Raw genomic sequence first — 15,562 nt, forward strand, 5'->3', positions numbered from 1 at the left:
GCAGGCCAGCCTCCTCATTCCCCTTCACCCTCCTTCCCTCCCACCTCCACACTTCACCTTCTCCTTGGCACCACTGCTCAGGCTCCTCACCTGTGTGGAATATCTCCCTCTTCTACCCAAGTCCCATCACCCCCTAAAGGCCTCACTGAGGCCCCACTGCTCTGTGGGGCTTCCTCACTGCCCTCCCAACATCCGGTGAGCTCTGTTCTCTGGACTCACCCTTAGGGCTTAACCCGGTTGGGTGACTGAGCCCTTACCTGCATTTTCATTTTTTCATTCACTCATTCACCCCGCTCCAGGTGGGGGAGGGGGCCAGGAAAGGAAATGGGGGAGAAGGGGATGGAGGTGAAGATGGAAGGAAAAGGGAGGAGAATGGAGGGGGAGAGAGGGAGAGGGGAGAGGAGAGGAGGGAAGAGGGCTTCTGTGCATTAGCTCTAAAGGTCCGGAGTCCAGTTCTGTGCCCAGTGTAAGTAAGAAGGGCCAATTTCATGGGCCCAAACATTCCAAGGCTTTTAGGTCTATTCAGCTAGACTGCCAGCTCTTCCCTTCCCCTCTCCTCTTTCTCTGCTCCCACTGCCCTCCCTTGCCCTCTGGCCACAGAGCTCCTTCTCTTCCTTGTGAGAATCCCTGGCGGGTTCATAGATATGGAATCTCACCAGGTTAAAAACTCAGCTGAAGGGCCCTTGTCCCAGATTTCGCCACCCTTCTTCCCTTTCCTGGCACGCACGTGTCAAGGTGTGTGCATTACCCAGGAGGGGACAGGTGCTGCCCCTTGTGTTCTGTGCCCTGGAGGGAGGCAGGAGGGAATGTGTCATTCTCCCCTACCCCCACAGGATGGGGCCACCCTGCTCTGATGCCCAATGCCCACTGTGGATCCTCTGGCCCTTGGGGTTTTAAAAGTGATAGACACCCTCGTCCCCACCAGAATATTTTTTCCCTTTCTCCTTAGAATGAAAGCATAAACTATCTCCTTCAGGGTAATCAAACTCAACTGAATTCATAATCTGTACATTCACTGGGTAAGAAAGAAGCCATCTGGATGCTTGGTGTGACCCTTCCATGGCTCTGGTTCATAGAGACAGGCAACAGCCCAGTCTGGAGATAGGCAGCTCTCACCTCCCATACCCTGAGCCCAACAGCCACCTCCTCACCAGCTTCAGGCCACGCAGTCTCTGCTGGCCCTGACTGTGTTTCTTTCAATTGTTGGTCCTCTACTCAATTGAGGACCATGTCATCATTCAAGTCCCCAAACCTGCCTTGGTTGGCCTCCTCTCCTCAGGGCAACAGAGAAGGATGCTGGTTGCAAAGGCCAGTGATGAAGGGGAAGATGGAGGGAAAGGACAGAGGCTAAGGAGGTAGAGGGATAAAGCCTCATTCCAGCAGGCAGTGTGAAAGATAGATGGGGAGAGGAGAAAAGAGTAGGGATGAGTTGATTCTGCAGGGGAAGTGGGGGTAGGAGACCTCTCTACCTCTTGAACCAGGTAGGAAACAAAGTTTTAGGGACCTTCACATCTGTTCCCTTTACTTTCCTGGTGTGGTTTCCATGGTATGGTTTCATGATGTGATTTGAAAGTTTAGATACAGGTTGTGAACTGCCAAGGTGGCCCCAGTGCGTCCTATGTCCTAGGGGTCTTCAAGGACATTGACATTGGTGATAGAGGCTGGTGGCATCTCTGCTTCTCCTTCCCCTGCCCAGGCCATCTGGCAAGGGCTTGAAGACCTCCCAGCTACCCCTCAGGGGTTCTTCTGGGTCTTCTACCCAGGGCTGAGCAAGAAGGAGGTGACCCAAAGGAACTGGCCTCTCCCAAGGAGCAGCATGGGCACACTCCTCCTGTCTGTGCTCTCTGTTGCACCGCTGACCAAGCCCTCCACCCCACCCCCATTGTACTATAAATTTAGGCAGTTCAGGTTGCAAGATTCAGTGGACAGATAGGGGCTTTCTAGTCAGTCTAAATGTCCTGGTCACTTAGCAGTTGGTGAGTGGTATCTGATGATCAAGTTTCCTTAACCATAAAAGGCAGTAAGGTTTCTAGACCTTACTGGAAGAACTTACTACTTTCTAAACCTTACTAGAAACCTTGGTAAGGTTTCTAAACCTCTCAGAGGTCTCTAGAGAAGGTTAAATGAAGTGATATTTGCCTGGAACATAGCAAATGCTTCGTTGATCTTAATCCCCGCCCCCCGCAACGCTTCTGTCCACCTCCATTCCATGCTGCTTTTCTAAATAGGAGATAATGATCCCTAGAAATGGAGGGGGAAGGAGGAAGGTATGTATTCACGTCAACCACAGCGTCTTCCAGATTAGGCATGAAAACATTTATTACTCTTTCCACTGAGCTGTGTGTGGGACTAGGAATTTGTAAAAGATAAGAAATGCTTTGCATGTAACAAAGGAAATGGAACTAATAGGCAACACTCTACGCGGAAGAGGCCCGAAGAGCTCAGAGCCAGGAGTGGAGGCTTTCGTATGAGCAGCTACAGCAAATCTCCCTGTCTGTCCTCTGCAGTGTGGGCAGGACAGAAAGCTCCCGGTTGGGCCAGGGACTGGGAAGGTTTCCGGTGGCAGGAGGAAAACAGTAAGGCAGCCATCTTGTAAAAGGGAGACAGTAGGACCTGGGCCTGTGGCCTTGTTTCTTCCTGTATGAAGCCAGAGGGGGAGAGCTCGATAGACGTCTCCCAACAACCTCTGTATCTACTTGTCACCCCCAGATCAGTGAGTCTTTGTTTTTAGGGTCTCTTTGTGCTGTTTCACCAAGGAACCAATCCACTCCATGGTTTTCTGCCTGGCTTCCTCCCAGCTGAAGAGCGGCTTATACCCCAGATCCCGCTGAGCTTTCTTATAGGAGAAGGTAAATACACTATTTAACAATGTCACTGTGTGGCGGTTGAAGGGGGGTGGATATTTGTAAATTGGACGGAGCAGAAAGCTCACTATTTCCAGTAGGAAGGCAAGCCAGTACTTCAGACATATGGGGAGGCTCATTCCAGAATCAAGGGAGAAGCCCCATTCCTTGCTCAAAGTGTAGTTGAGGTCATCATAGCTTTGGTGAGGTGTGTCATCAGAGATGTAATAGAACTGTCCTCGGACGCTTGGGGCTTTCTTGGGGTCCCGTAGGGCCCTCAAGGCCAGAATGTGAGCCCAGGCCACATTGCCAACGTAGACAGGGTTGACGATGGAGAACTTGCTGTGATGCGTCAGGACCCCATTGTTCCTCAGGGCCTTGTATATATAGTCATAAAGGAATACACTTCCTTCCCCATAGATATACATGGGCCTTAAGGCACAGGTGTGCAAGGTGCCACCATTTTTAAGGGCCCACCCATTGGCAGCTAGCACCGCCTTCTCTGCAAGCTTTTTGCTGTAGGGGTATGGAGCAGACCATTTTGATTCTAGATGCTCTTCTTCGTGGCCATTCTGGATGATCTCCCTGTAGGAGTTGGGCCCAGCCACCTCAATGGTGCTGGTATAGATGAAGATCGGCACGCTAGCCTGGGCACAGGCTTCCAACAGGAGCTGAGTACCTGCCCATGGGGAGTACAACATCAGCGTCAACAAATAACCCAAAGGGCCAACCACGGCTGCAGACCATGTCCACCCCCCACCCCAAGTGAGATGGTTACTGCAGATCAGGAGTGCGTTCCTCTGTGTCTCCAGCTAAGATCTGAACATGCTGTAGCCATAGGAACAATGCAAAAAGGCAAAAGTGAGAAGAAACCGAACTTTGGGTTTTGGAGAGCAAGAATTTCTAGGTTTCTTTTGGATTTCCTGGACCTATGTGTGTACTTTGAATTTTGGAAAAGGACAGAGGGTTGCCATTTTATGTTTTGCTGAGTGAAGACATTAGAAAATTTTCACTTATCCCTACCACCTCGTTAAGAACAGTTTATTTTAAATAAAATATAATTAGGAGGCCATACTCAGAATATGGACTAGAATTTTACCTAGTCCCGATTGAGTGTTTCATACAAAGGCCACTCGTAATTCTGACTGTGACTCCTTTTACCCAGGTCTGAAAAGTGGGGGTGAGAAACCTTCCTTTTACTTAGTATTCTGGAGCCTGACATTGGCCTTCTAGGCTGCGCTTGCTGGAGAACCAGAAGGGGGAGTGTGCCCTCTGGTGGTTGATACCTACAATGAGATAATCTTGCAGAATCCGTTTAGCTGAGGGAGGTCAAGCAGAGCACCTTCCCCTTAAGCATACCCCTGGCAAAGTTTCATTTTTATTTCTCTCTCTCTCTCTCTCTGTCTTTTTTATTTGTGCAATTTGATTTTCCAGAGAGACAGACTCATTAAAAAAAATCAAATCTAGAGGCTGAGAAAATGTGGGGCTAATCAACCTGCAGAGAGGAAAATGACCATTATTTGAAGTATCTTTTAAACCTGGAACTGACCTTAGTTTTAATTAACTGATACCTCTACCACTTCTCAGGGATTTCAAATCCCCTGTTGTTGGGAGTCCTGGAGAGGAGGAATTAGCAGAGGGGGCTAAAAAGGAAAACTCGATTAATCTAGCACCCTCCTTGCAGTGTGGGAGTGGTCAGGGTATGGCTAAATAGAAATTAGAAAGGGTCTTTCTTGAGATTGTACTACTTTAGGCTGGAGACCCTAAAGCAACGAGTTGCTTTAGAAAAGAAGCCTCTGTCTTAGGACTAACTTGGTAGAGCCGGGCATGAAGACCAGATGGGACTGGGGGTTGGGGCGCTGTGGTCCTAGAAGGACTGGCCTCCAGGGCTCAGAAGAATGACTTTGCATGTGAAACTAGTAAGGGATTTAAGCTAATCCCTTAAACAACTGTGTCTCATTTTAAAGTAGATTGGAAAGTTGCAAACCAGAAAGAGCCACCAGCCATTTACCAATGAGGATCTAGGGGGGTGTACTTTGGGCACCTAGCTAGAAAGGACCCTTTTACAAAAGACCCAGCAGCGAGCTGAAGAAGTACTCTTATGGATATGGGGAAGCTATTACTGTTAAGAAGATACCACGGGAAGGCCATGCCTGGGTAATTCTGTCCTGCCAGACAGCTGTGAACTAGCTTTGCAGGTCTCTTGAGATGAATCCTTCTTTGGGGTAAGCAGGAAGGAGCTAGATGTTCTCATTAGGCTGGGGGATCTCGCATAGGAGTCCTGCTGGAAGGAAACTGGCCGGGAGCTATGGCCCTTCACTCATAGTGGACACGGGGACCCTTCCTATCACAGAGTTCCTCGCTCTCGGCCTTACTGTGTGACTACCAACTCAGAGGGGCACAGAAAGGCTAATATGATGACCAGGGAGGCACTTGTGAGGTCTGGTCCTCACCCAGGAGAAGCAGAAGAGAGCTGGGTAGCCAGAGTTCAAGGCTGGATTGGAGTCGACCCTTGACTGGAGCTTCAGGAGAAACAGCTTTTGTGGCCTTTGGAGACACATAGGTGTGGGCTTAAATTCCAGCTTTCCTACTTGAACAAGTTATTTAGCTTTGCTCAGCCCCAGTTTCCTCCTCTAAAAAACTGAGCATAGCAGCCTTGAATGTCTCAGGAGTAATAAGAAGAAGCAACTGGAGCAGACTGAGCAGGTGTTTGGGGATGGGAGCCTCTCCTCCCTTCCTGTTCTGTTTTCTGAGCCTCATTCACCCACCTCACTCCATAGCCTCCCTGGGATACTATACCCTTCAGATTGACATTCATGATGGTCTCTCGGTGAAGGACATTCATGACGTCAATGACAGAGGCAGTGTGAATGACAACCGAGATGCCCTGGCAAGCTCTCTTCAGGCACTGCTCATCCAGAATGTCTCCTTCCACCATCATCAAATTGGTCTTGCTCTGGAGCTCTGTGTGAACACAAGTCAGGTCACTGGAAGGTTTTCTGGATCTGGAAGTTTCCTGATAAAGGTGGCGTTTTCCCAGGTCTTCAAGGACAGGTACATGGGTGAAAGGGTGGGGATGGGGGACAAATCCATGGGAGGAACAAGTTAAACAGAGGCACATAAGTCAGAATGTGTAGCATTTATTGGGAAAGAGTGAACATCCGTTTCCAACCCATTTTATTCTAAAGGAAGGAAGGAAGGAAGGAAGGAATTTGTGCAGTGAGGAGTCAAGTACGACTGGGATGAAAATTCTTTAAGAGATTCGTGGGAAGTTCATAAAATCCATAAAGGAGAGTTAGGGTGACTATGGAGAGTGGATATAAGAGGAAAGAATTTGAATTTAATTCTGTAGGGAATGAAGACTCACACATGGATTTGGAACAAGAAGAGAAACATAAACACAGTTGTGGGGTCGGTGCAGCCAACCTGGGCTGCAGTATGTGAAATGGGTCAGTGTGGGGCATGAAGTGGAGACATTAATTGAGAGAGAAATCGAGAAAATGTCTGCAGCAGAGTTCAGAGGAGGACAGAACCAGGGCTCCCCCAGCAGCAGCAGGGAAGGGGAGGGATACACAGGCTCGACTTCTCAGAACCTATCCAGCCGGCTCTTGGTTCTTACTGGAGGGAGTCTGAGAGGAAGAGGTAGAATCCATGTCAACCCAAGTATTTCCTGCTTAGGTGACCAGAAGGATAATGGAGCCAGTAACAGCGAGTTTAGGATGGGCCCAAATGAGAGGTTTAACTGGAAACAAACAAACAAACAAACAAACAAACAAAAAACAAACCAAATTTGATTAGATATCATCTAAAGCAGATATCAGTGCGGAAAATAAGTCAGCCACCACGGGACTAACGTTCTGGCCATTGAGCCAAGGGCAGTGGATTCAACCGCAGGGACGTCAGCTCCTTGGAAATCCACAGGAAGGGGCACTTCAGGTAACGTCCTCACTTCACAATGGCCAGTGAACTAAACATGGCGCCACGGATAGTTTGGATAAATACCCTCCACTTATTTTGTGCTTTCTGCTTTGCCCACACCACCACAGTGTCCTGATTTTTCTTTCACAGCTATCTCATGACATAGGTATTCCGACTTCCACTATAGAGACAAGGAAACTGAGGCTAAGGGGCAGGTCTAAGTCACAGTTCCCGGAAAGACTCAGGCCTAACCCCCTCCTTCAAGCCTGGTTCTCCTTCCCCTGTCACCCAAGGGCAGGACTCGGCCTTTTTCTTCCCCTGAGGCAGATTAAGGATAAGTCTATGTATGTTATGTATGTATGCATTTAAAGGATAAGACAGTTTAACTGAAATAGGCAGTGGAGGCCCGAGAACAGTGAGAGAGAAACTCAGAGTGAAAAATTCAGTGCAGGGAAATTTCCTTCCTGGGTTACAACTTGGAAGAACCATCTGCTTCTCCCTACGCTTCTGCCAAGTTTGCTCCGCCCTGGGCAAGTTCCCGTTGTTGGGCAGCTCCAAGAGGACCCCGAAGGAGGAGAAAGGCAGGGGGAAAGCTGCTGGGAATCAGTAGGATTTTCTCTGATTGTGTCCCCATCTCTGCCTCCCCGCCCCCTGCCCCGCTCCCTTCTTCCCATTGTCCCTTCGTCAGTCCGCTGACTTCCGCAGGCTGGCTCAGATCAACCTATTAGTTTGCAGGGGTGTAGAGAGACCAGAAGAGGGCGCTGCCGATGTGTCGGTGGTAGAGGCGCAGCTCCCGCCCTCCCCAAGGCTCTGCGGACTCCCGCATTCTGCGCTGCCCGAACACTCCCTTGCTTACACGGTGTGGGCTGACTTGTAGGGAGGCCCCGAGAGAAGCTACTAGACGAATTAGTGGCTAAGTGCACAGCCGCTGCACTTAGACCTCCTGGGTTCAGTTCCAGCGTTGCCATTTTTCAGCTGGGGGACCTTGAACAAGTTAGCCTTTGCTATGGTCTGAGAGTTTGTGTCCCGCCAAATTCATGTGTTGAAATCCTAATGCTGGTGTGATGCTGCCAGGAGATGGGGCCTTTGGAAGGTGATCGGGTCTCGGGGGTTTGACCTCATGAGGGGATCATAGAAAAGAGATCCCAGAGAGAGCCCTCTACAGCAAGAAGACACAGGCTCTGAACCCCGAAGGGAGCTCTCACCAGAACATGACTCTGCTTTGCTCTTGGACTTCTGCCCCCAGAGCTGTGAGAAATAAAATATCTAATGGGTTTAAGCCACCCAGCCTGGGGTATCTTTTTGTAGCAGCTTTAGCAGACTAAGACACCCTTCTGTGCCTGCTTTCTCGTCTTTAAAAAGAGGAGGATAACATTACCTATCCTCCAGGGATGGTACGAGGAGCAAATGAATCGACAGGGGTAGAACATGGAGCGCAGTGCCTAGTGTAGACAGACCACTGTGAGGATTCTCCACTGGGATCTGTATAGAGCCCCTGCCCGCCCCGGATGCAGCCTGACTGGTCACACCGGGGAACCGTCTTCTGCGTTGAACCTTGCCTTTCCCCACATCGGCTGTCAGACTGTGAGTATTACTGAGACAAAAAGTTTGCAAACAATTGATGCTGATCGTGTATGTTCATGTGTGTTCATCAGAGGCCCCGTTGAAGCAAAGGGTAGAGGAAATAGGATGTGTGAGATGTTCAGAGCACAGGAATGAGGAAGAGAAGAGTGATGGGTGCAGTCCTGGAGGGGGGCTGGGGGTGTGGGAGGTTCCATGTGAGGAGGTAGGGTCTTCCGAGCACCTCTGGCCTGCATGTTGACACCCAGTCTGCAGGGGCTGGGAAGGGGAGGGGTTGCTTTGGGGGACACATAGTGGGGAAATGGGAGAGACTGAAGACTCCCTTTGCAAGAGGCAGCCTTAGAGCCATATGACCCGGACGTCCGTGATGAGGCTCTACTCGGAGCCCCGCAGTCCATTAATCAGAGTGCCTCAGCAAGTTGCTTTACCTTCATGTACCTCGATTTCCTCAACATCCTGTTGAGTGAGAGCCCCTTCCTACCTTCCTCAAAGGGCTGTTTTGAGGGTTTGGGGGGTGAAACAGGTTTTTAGAAGTCTAGGTTTGCATTTGCACCCGGGGCAGCAGTCTGGGGAAAGCAGCAGAGTGGTGAACAGAATCTGCTGTCACTTTTCTTGTGGTGATAAGCAGGGACAAGTGGGAAAAAGAGATGTATAGGGAACACACATGAGGAACCCACGCTCTGGAGCCGCACGGTTTGTCTCTGGCTCTCTCCCATGCTGTTCGCTGTGTGTCCTCTCCACCTTCCTCCCCCCACCGTGTCACACACACATGTGCACATACACATACACACACACACACACGCATGCACACACACACACACTCAGCTTCACCTTCACTGGAGATGCTAAATGAAGCCACAGAAAGACCAGGGCAATTAAGAGGGGCTGGGACCTACTTGTAGGGTCTCCGGGTAACGGCGTTTGCCTGCCCTTTGGAGGTGTTGCACAGCCATTGCCAAGTCCACAATCTTCAGAACATTAGGGTTGTTGACAAGGGAGAGATACGTGATTTTATAAATGAGAAGAAAAGAGACCTAGAGGCCAGAGTGGCGGGCCTGCAGTCATCCAGATCTCGAGTTCTGGATCAGGGTCAGACCCCGTCTCCTGACAGCCCTGTATGTCTTATGTTACACCCACCTGTGATTTCCTTTCTGACGACTTTGGACAGGGAATCATCCTTGATTTGGCTACAACTTTCCTTGATCAGCTAGACAAGACCCCCCCTCCCTATACCTGTGTAGAGGTTAAGATGGAGCAACCCACCCATGGACGCAAGTTCACTTACTAGAAAATTCCTCCCGCTGTTCTGGTCTGAAGACTTTGTCCAGGGCCCGGATCTCCCGCAGCTCCTTCTCCTCCGCCAATAAGCGAACGATCCTCTGACCCAGAAACCCTCCTGCACCTGTCACAAGACAGCTCCACCCAGCCATGGTCAAATAAGGTTGCCAAGAAGCACTCTCCAGGAACGGAAAAACTGGCGGCAGATTAGATTACAGGGTGACCCTGGGATGACCAGAAAGAGAAGTCAAGTGGTTATAGGCTTATTTTGTTCCCTCCACTCCATTTTTGCAAAACTCCCATGCAAAGAGTAGTTGAAAGAAAATGAGAAAGTGCTAACCTGTTAGACTGTTGGAAGCCACTTGGAAGAGCCTGGGTTCTGGTCTCCTTATTTCCCAAAGGCAGGCCTGGAGTTTTATCCACTCTTGTTTCTGGCTCAGCCTCTTCACCTTGAACTCTTACCACATACTCATTGCTCACGCCTTTTCCAGGTTCACTCCTCCCCCCAAGAGTAGTGACCTTTAATATATCTCTCATTCCTCTGAGGCACAGGAAACAAGTTTCAGGGCCACAGTGTGATAAAGGTTTGGTTCTCCCCACAACAAGACATCCGGCAGTCAGTGCCAGCTGTCTGGGAGGCCAAGACCTGCGGATTTAAATGAAAAGACGAAATCTGCCAGCACAATGCGAATGTTTGCCTTGTGAAGTAGATATATTTGGGGAGAAAATCCACTGTGTAGTCCATTAGCTCCTCTTTCAGAGTGCCATTGGAAATATTACTGTCTTGCAAAGTGTAGACATTTGCATTGGCGGCAGCTTCAGTCACCCTTGAAGTTCTATGGGCAGTGACTTTCCTTCCAATACCGTATATCCAGAACCTCAATTTTTGTTTCTCCTTGGAGACCTCTGGAGTTGGGGAGGAAGATTACCACTGAAGGGAAGCTCTCTAGTGATAACTGTTTAGCTCTATGGCTTGGATAAGGAGTTGTGGCCACAGCGGATCTTATGGACGTCTTGGTTACAGAACCACTCTCAGCAGAGTCTCAGAGGATGCTGTGAATGTTTTGAGGGCCCCAGAGCTGTCCAATACCAACCCCATAAGCTCTTTTTTCTACTTTAAAAAAATTGAGGTGTGATTTACCTGCATGAAGACATCCAAATCTTAAGTGTTAGTTCAATGACCCTTGACAATTACATAATCATTTTAACTACCACCTAGGACAACATATGGAACCTTTCCTTCACCTGAAAAAGCTCTTTCCTGCCCTTTTCCAGGCAATTCCCACCTCCCCCCACCAATCTACCCCAGAAACAATGACTTTCTGATTTTTAGTCCCAATAGATGCTCTTTGATTTTTTTTCTCCTAAAGTCTCTATGGTTCCAGATATACATTTAAATATAGAACACATGTGAAATTAAATTTTCTGCGTGGATTACAGAAAAGTTAACAGTTGTATTTCTCTATTGTTTGTTCCTTTTCTCTTTCGTCAGCTTCTTTTACTTATCTGCTTCCTTTTATTTCCTTTGGCTTCAATTTAGTTTTGCTTTTCAAGGTTCTTAGGGTTAAAGCTTAGATTATTGATTTTATCCCTTTGCTTTTGTGACTATTGACATGTAAAGCTATAAATGTCTCTCTCAGCATTGGGTTAGCCATATCAGACAATTTTGATGTATTTGATTTTATCATCATTCAGGTAAAAATGTTTTCTAATTTACCTGTGATTTCCTTTTTAATACATGAGTTATCCCAAAGTATGTTGTTTAATTTCTAAAATTGGAGATTTTCTAAATATCCTGTTGTTATTGATTTCTAATTTAATACTCGGGGTCAGAACATACACTCTGTATGCTTTTGACTCTTAGATAATTATGGAGACCTGTTTTGAAGTCTAGCCTATGGTCCTGGCAAAAACACGACATGCACTCAAGAAGAATGTTTTCTTCAATTGTTGGGAGAAATGCCCTACAAAGATTGGGTTTGACACCCTCCTCTGGGCCTCTCTTTCTCCTTTCCTTGTGTTGTGGACATTCTCCTCTTCCCACTTGAAACTTGACTCCTGGCGCTGCCAACACACTTGCCTAGGGAAGTTTGGCTGTAGTCCCTGAGTTGTAGGAGCGTGTTCTCTGAAGCTGTCAGCACTAGCTAAAGGCCCTCGGTCTTGCTGAGACCCGTGGAGCCCTACCTGGGCCACCAATGTGTGTCATACAGCTTTGCCTGCTAGAGTCATGCTGTCAGTGAACCACACACGTCGCCTATCCGGTTTAGCACTAGGGTACTCACTACCCTAGCTGTCCGGAGTGTTGGAGGCTGATAGAATTCAGCCAGTGTCCCTCTGGGAATTGCTTTCAGCCTAAGAGCCCACAGAACGAGGATTTAGAGTCTCCGAGTGGAACCAATAACTATAAATTCTATAGAAAATGAGAAATAAATGAAGGGCAAGGCAGATGGGGACCACAAAATCACATTTCTTTTATTTCCAAATAAATTTATTGAGATATAATTTACATGCCATAAAACCCACTTGTTTTAAGTGTGTAATTCAACCATTTTAAATAAAATTATGGGCTTGTGTAACCATCACCACAATCTTGTTTTGGAACATTTCTGTCATTCCCAGATCTCTTGTGCTCATTAGCGGCCACTCCTCATTTCCACTCCTCAGCTCTAGGCAACTTCCAACTGCCTTTCTGACTCTGCAAACTTGCCTTTTCAGGACATCATATGATTGGAGTCAAACAATATTTGGTCTTTTGTATCTGGTTCATTTTACTTAGCATACTCTACTTCTGAGATTCATCTCTGTTGTAACACGTGTCCGTATTTCATTCCATTTAGGGGCTGAATACTCTTCCATTGTATGGGTACACCATATTTGGTTTATTGGTTTGCCAGTTGGTAGATAATTGGGATTTTCCCACCTTTTGGACTATTAAAGATAAAGCTGCTGTGAATATCCACATAAAGTGTTTGTGTAGACCTATGTTTTCATTTCTTTCAAGTAGATAGGTAGGATTGAAATCACTGAGACATACGGTAAATTTATCTTTAACTTAAGAAGGTGCCAAACTTTTTTCAAAATGGCTACACTTCCCACCAGTATTGAGTGAATGTTTCAATTTTTTCCACATTGTTTCTTGACATCTCCAATCATTATACACCTTTTTAAGAATTATAGCTGTCCTAGTGGGTGAGGAGTGGTGTCTCATCATGCTTTTGATTTGCATTTCCTTAATGACTAGTGATGCTTTTCATGTGTTTATTGGATGTACCTGTACCTTTTAGGTGAAATATCTATTGAAATATTTTGCCCATTTTAAATTGGGTTATTTATATTCTTATTGGTGGGTTGTAGGAGTACTTCATATTCTGGATACAAGTTCTTTAATAGATAAGTTAACCTACAAAATAAAACTGCCAGTTATTTTACCAGCAAAAATGGGTTTATTCAGGAAAAGCAGAGAATTGCAATCCCAGATAAGCAAGCTAGAACAGAACCGTAGACTAATGCACCGAACAAAGAATAGGAATGCTTTTTTTTATAGAGGAAAAGGGGAAGCTGGGACTCTGTTAACAGAAAGTCTATTGGGGTGAAATGCCATTTTGAAGGATAGTAACTTTTCATTGATTGAGCTGTGACAGCCTCTTTGGTTGGGCCCCTTCTGGGGGAGGAGGAAAGCCTTTTTGGGTAGTAAAGTGGTATCTACTTGCAAGGTACATCTCCTGGTTTGGTATGCAATTGACAATGAGTGGTTGGCATAAGCCCTCCCCCTGCTGGCCTACTGACTCCATCCTAAGTGAAACTTCTTTTTATTTATTTCCACAGATAAATGATTTGAAAGCATTTTGTCCAATCTATGACTTATCTTTTCATTTCCTTAGTAGTGTCTTTTGAAGCACAAACATTTTTAATTTTGGTGAAATCCCATTTAAAAATTCTTTTTTGGGGGGTGCCTGGGTGGCTTCGTTAGTTAAACGTGGGCTCTTGGTTTTGGCTGAGGTCATGATATCATGGGTCGTGACACTGAGCCCTGCACTGGGCTTCACCCGAAGTAGGGGGTCTACTTGGAGATTCTCTCCCCATGCTCCTCTCCCTACTCACAGGTGCGCTCTCTCTCTAAAATCGATAAATAATTCTTTAAATTTTTTTAAAAGATTTTATTTATTTATTTGACAGAGATCACAAGTACGCAGAGCGGCAGAGAGAGAGAGGAGGAAGCAGGCTCCCCGCTGGGCAGAAAGCCTGATGTGGGGCTTGATCCCAGGACCCTGGGATCATGACCTGAGCTGAAAGCAGAGGCTTTAACCCACTGAGCCACCCAGGTGTCCCTAAATTTTTTTTCTTTTATCACTCATGTTTTTATCTAACCCAAGGTCATAAGGATTCTCACCTATGTTTTGTTCCAAGGGGTGTATTGTTTTAGCCTTTACATTTAGGCCTATGATCCATTTTGAGGGAATTTTTGCCTGTGGTGTGAGTTAATACTTTAAATTCATTTGGCCACTTGATTTTGACAAAGATGTCAAGTAAATTCAATGGAAGAAGAGGATTTTTTTTTTTAAAGCAAATAGTGCTGAGACAGGTGCTCAAGGAAGATCAGGGCATGTCATGTAAGATGTGGACTATCTGCATCTTTACCATTCGACATCAGAGTTTGACAAGAACTCCCCAAAATGCCATAGCATGGGTTAACCAATATGCTGTATTAGGAAAACTCACAAAGGCCAAGTCTTGGCAAAGAAACAGAAGGCATGATTTCCCCATCCTTTCATTCTACACTGATGCCTAAGTGGTGCCCAGTGTGGGTCCACATTCCAGTGTAGGGACACTAGCCTCCTTTATTATAAAGGAGACTATTATATTATAAAAAGATCTCTATGTCTGTGTCTTCTTTGGTGATGAGTCTGTTCAGGTCTTTTACTTATTTTAAAATTAGGTTATTCACTTTCTTATTGTTGAGTTTTAAGAGTTCTTTGTAAATTTTGGATAACATTCCTTATTGGATACCAATTTTGTAAATTTTTCTCCCAGTCTGTGACTTGTCTTCTTATTCTCTTGACAATAAAAATCAGTTGGGTATATTTGCATGGGTTATACTGTATACAGTATAACACTGTATATCATGTTTGTATCGTATAAACACAGAAAGCAGCTTTATCGAAGGAGCAACGCATGTGATATTGGTGCCAGACAGTCTGGGTTTGGAAAGCCAGCTGTTTATAAAAGTTGTAAGAAAAATCAATTGCCCAACACCTGGAGTCAGTGGAGCTCACGGGAAATGCTTCCCTCTCCTTGGGGAAGAAAGCCACTGGTTCCACAGAGAGCCATTCGGGATCTGGTCCTTCATGCTGGGGAAAGTGGATCCCACTTCTTGGTACCTTGTTAAACTCCTGGACCTCTTTGGGACAATTATGCCCCTTAATGCCATCTAGAGAAGTAAGTTTGAGAAATGGAAGTATACAATAATTTTTTAAAGTCACAGGATTAGATGAAATACAGGGTGAGAGTATTCAGGGATAGAAGGAAAGGCCTCAGGACTAAATCCTGTGACAGATAACAATGTTTAGAGGCTGAACAGAGGAAAAGGGTCCAGCTGAAGAGTCTGAGCAGGAGCATTGTGGGACAGGAGGAAACTGGAAGAGTGTGCCACTGTGAAAGTCAAGTGAAGAAAGTATTTCAAGAAGGGAAGTGTGGCCAACCATGTTGAATGGTGGTGGGGCATCAGATGTAATGACAAAAATAATTGACCTTCGATTTTGGCAACATAGACTTAATAATTAACTTGATAAGAACAATTTCCATGAAAAGTTGTGTCACAAGTCCTCCTGCAATATGTTGGATTGAAAGTCTGATTGGAGTGCATTGAGTCCAAAAGAAGTTAAGAGAGTGACTACCAAAAAACCAACAAACAAAAAACCAACAAACAAAACCCTCACCTGTTC

At 46.4% G+C, this 15,562-nt stretch overlaps 1 protein-coding gene across 1 annotated transcript; it reads right to left on the minus strand.

Annotated features, from left to right (window-relative positions):
• Positions 1–2,297: 2,297 nt before the first annotated feature.
• On the minus strand, positions 2,298–10,085 carry LOC308341537 (3 beta-hydroxysteroid dehydrogenase/Delta 5-->4-isomerase). Its single transcript, XM_080801566.1, has 4 exons — positions 9,961–10,085; positions 9,628–9,845; positions 5,643–5,807; positions 2,298–3,522 (listed from the first exon to the last, which is right to left on the minus strand). The coding sequence occupies exons 2-4, from the start codon at positions 9,770–9,772 to the stop codon at positions 2,711–2,713; spliced, it is 1,122 nt and encodes a 373-aa protein (XP_080657692.1). The 5' UTR covers positions 9,773–9,845; positions 9,961–10,085; the 3' UTR covers positions 2,298–2,710.
• Between the last annotated feature and the right edge of the window lie 5,477 nt (positions 10,086–15,562).

This window comes from Martes martes (genome assembly GCF_963455335.1).
Source record: "Martes martes genome assembly, chromosome: 4".
Taxonomy (NCBI): Eukaryota; Metazoa; Chordata; class Mammalia; order Carnivora; family Mustelidae; genus Martes; species Martes martes.

Bases quoted from the DNA above. Each gene is read 5' to 3' on its own strand.
- LOC308341537 (XM_080801566.1), bottom strand. From the start codon at position 9,772: ATGGCTGGGTGGAGCTGTCTTGTGACAGGTGCAGGAGGGTTTCTGGGT. The intron at 5,808-9,627 runs GTAAGTGAACTT...GTGTTCACACAG, and splicing joins ACAGCGGGAGGAATTTTCTA to AGCTCCAGAGCAAGACCAAT. The intron at 3,523-5,642 runs GTATAGTATCCC...CCCCATGGGCAG, and splicing joins CATGAATGTCAATCTGAAGG to GTACTCAGCTCCTGTTGGAA.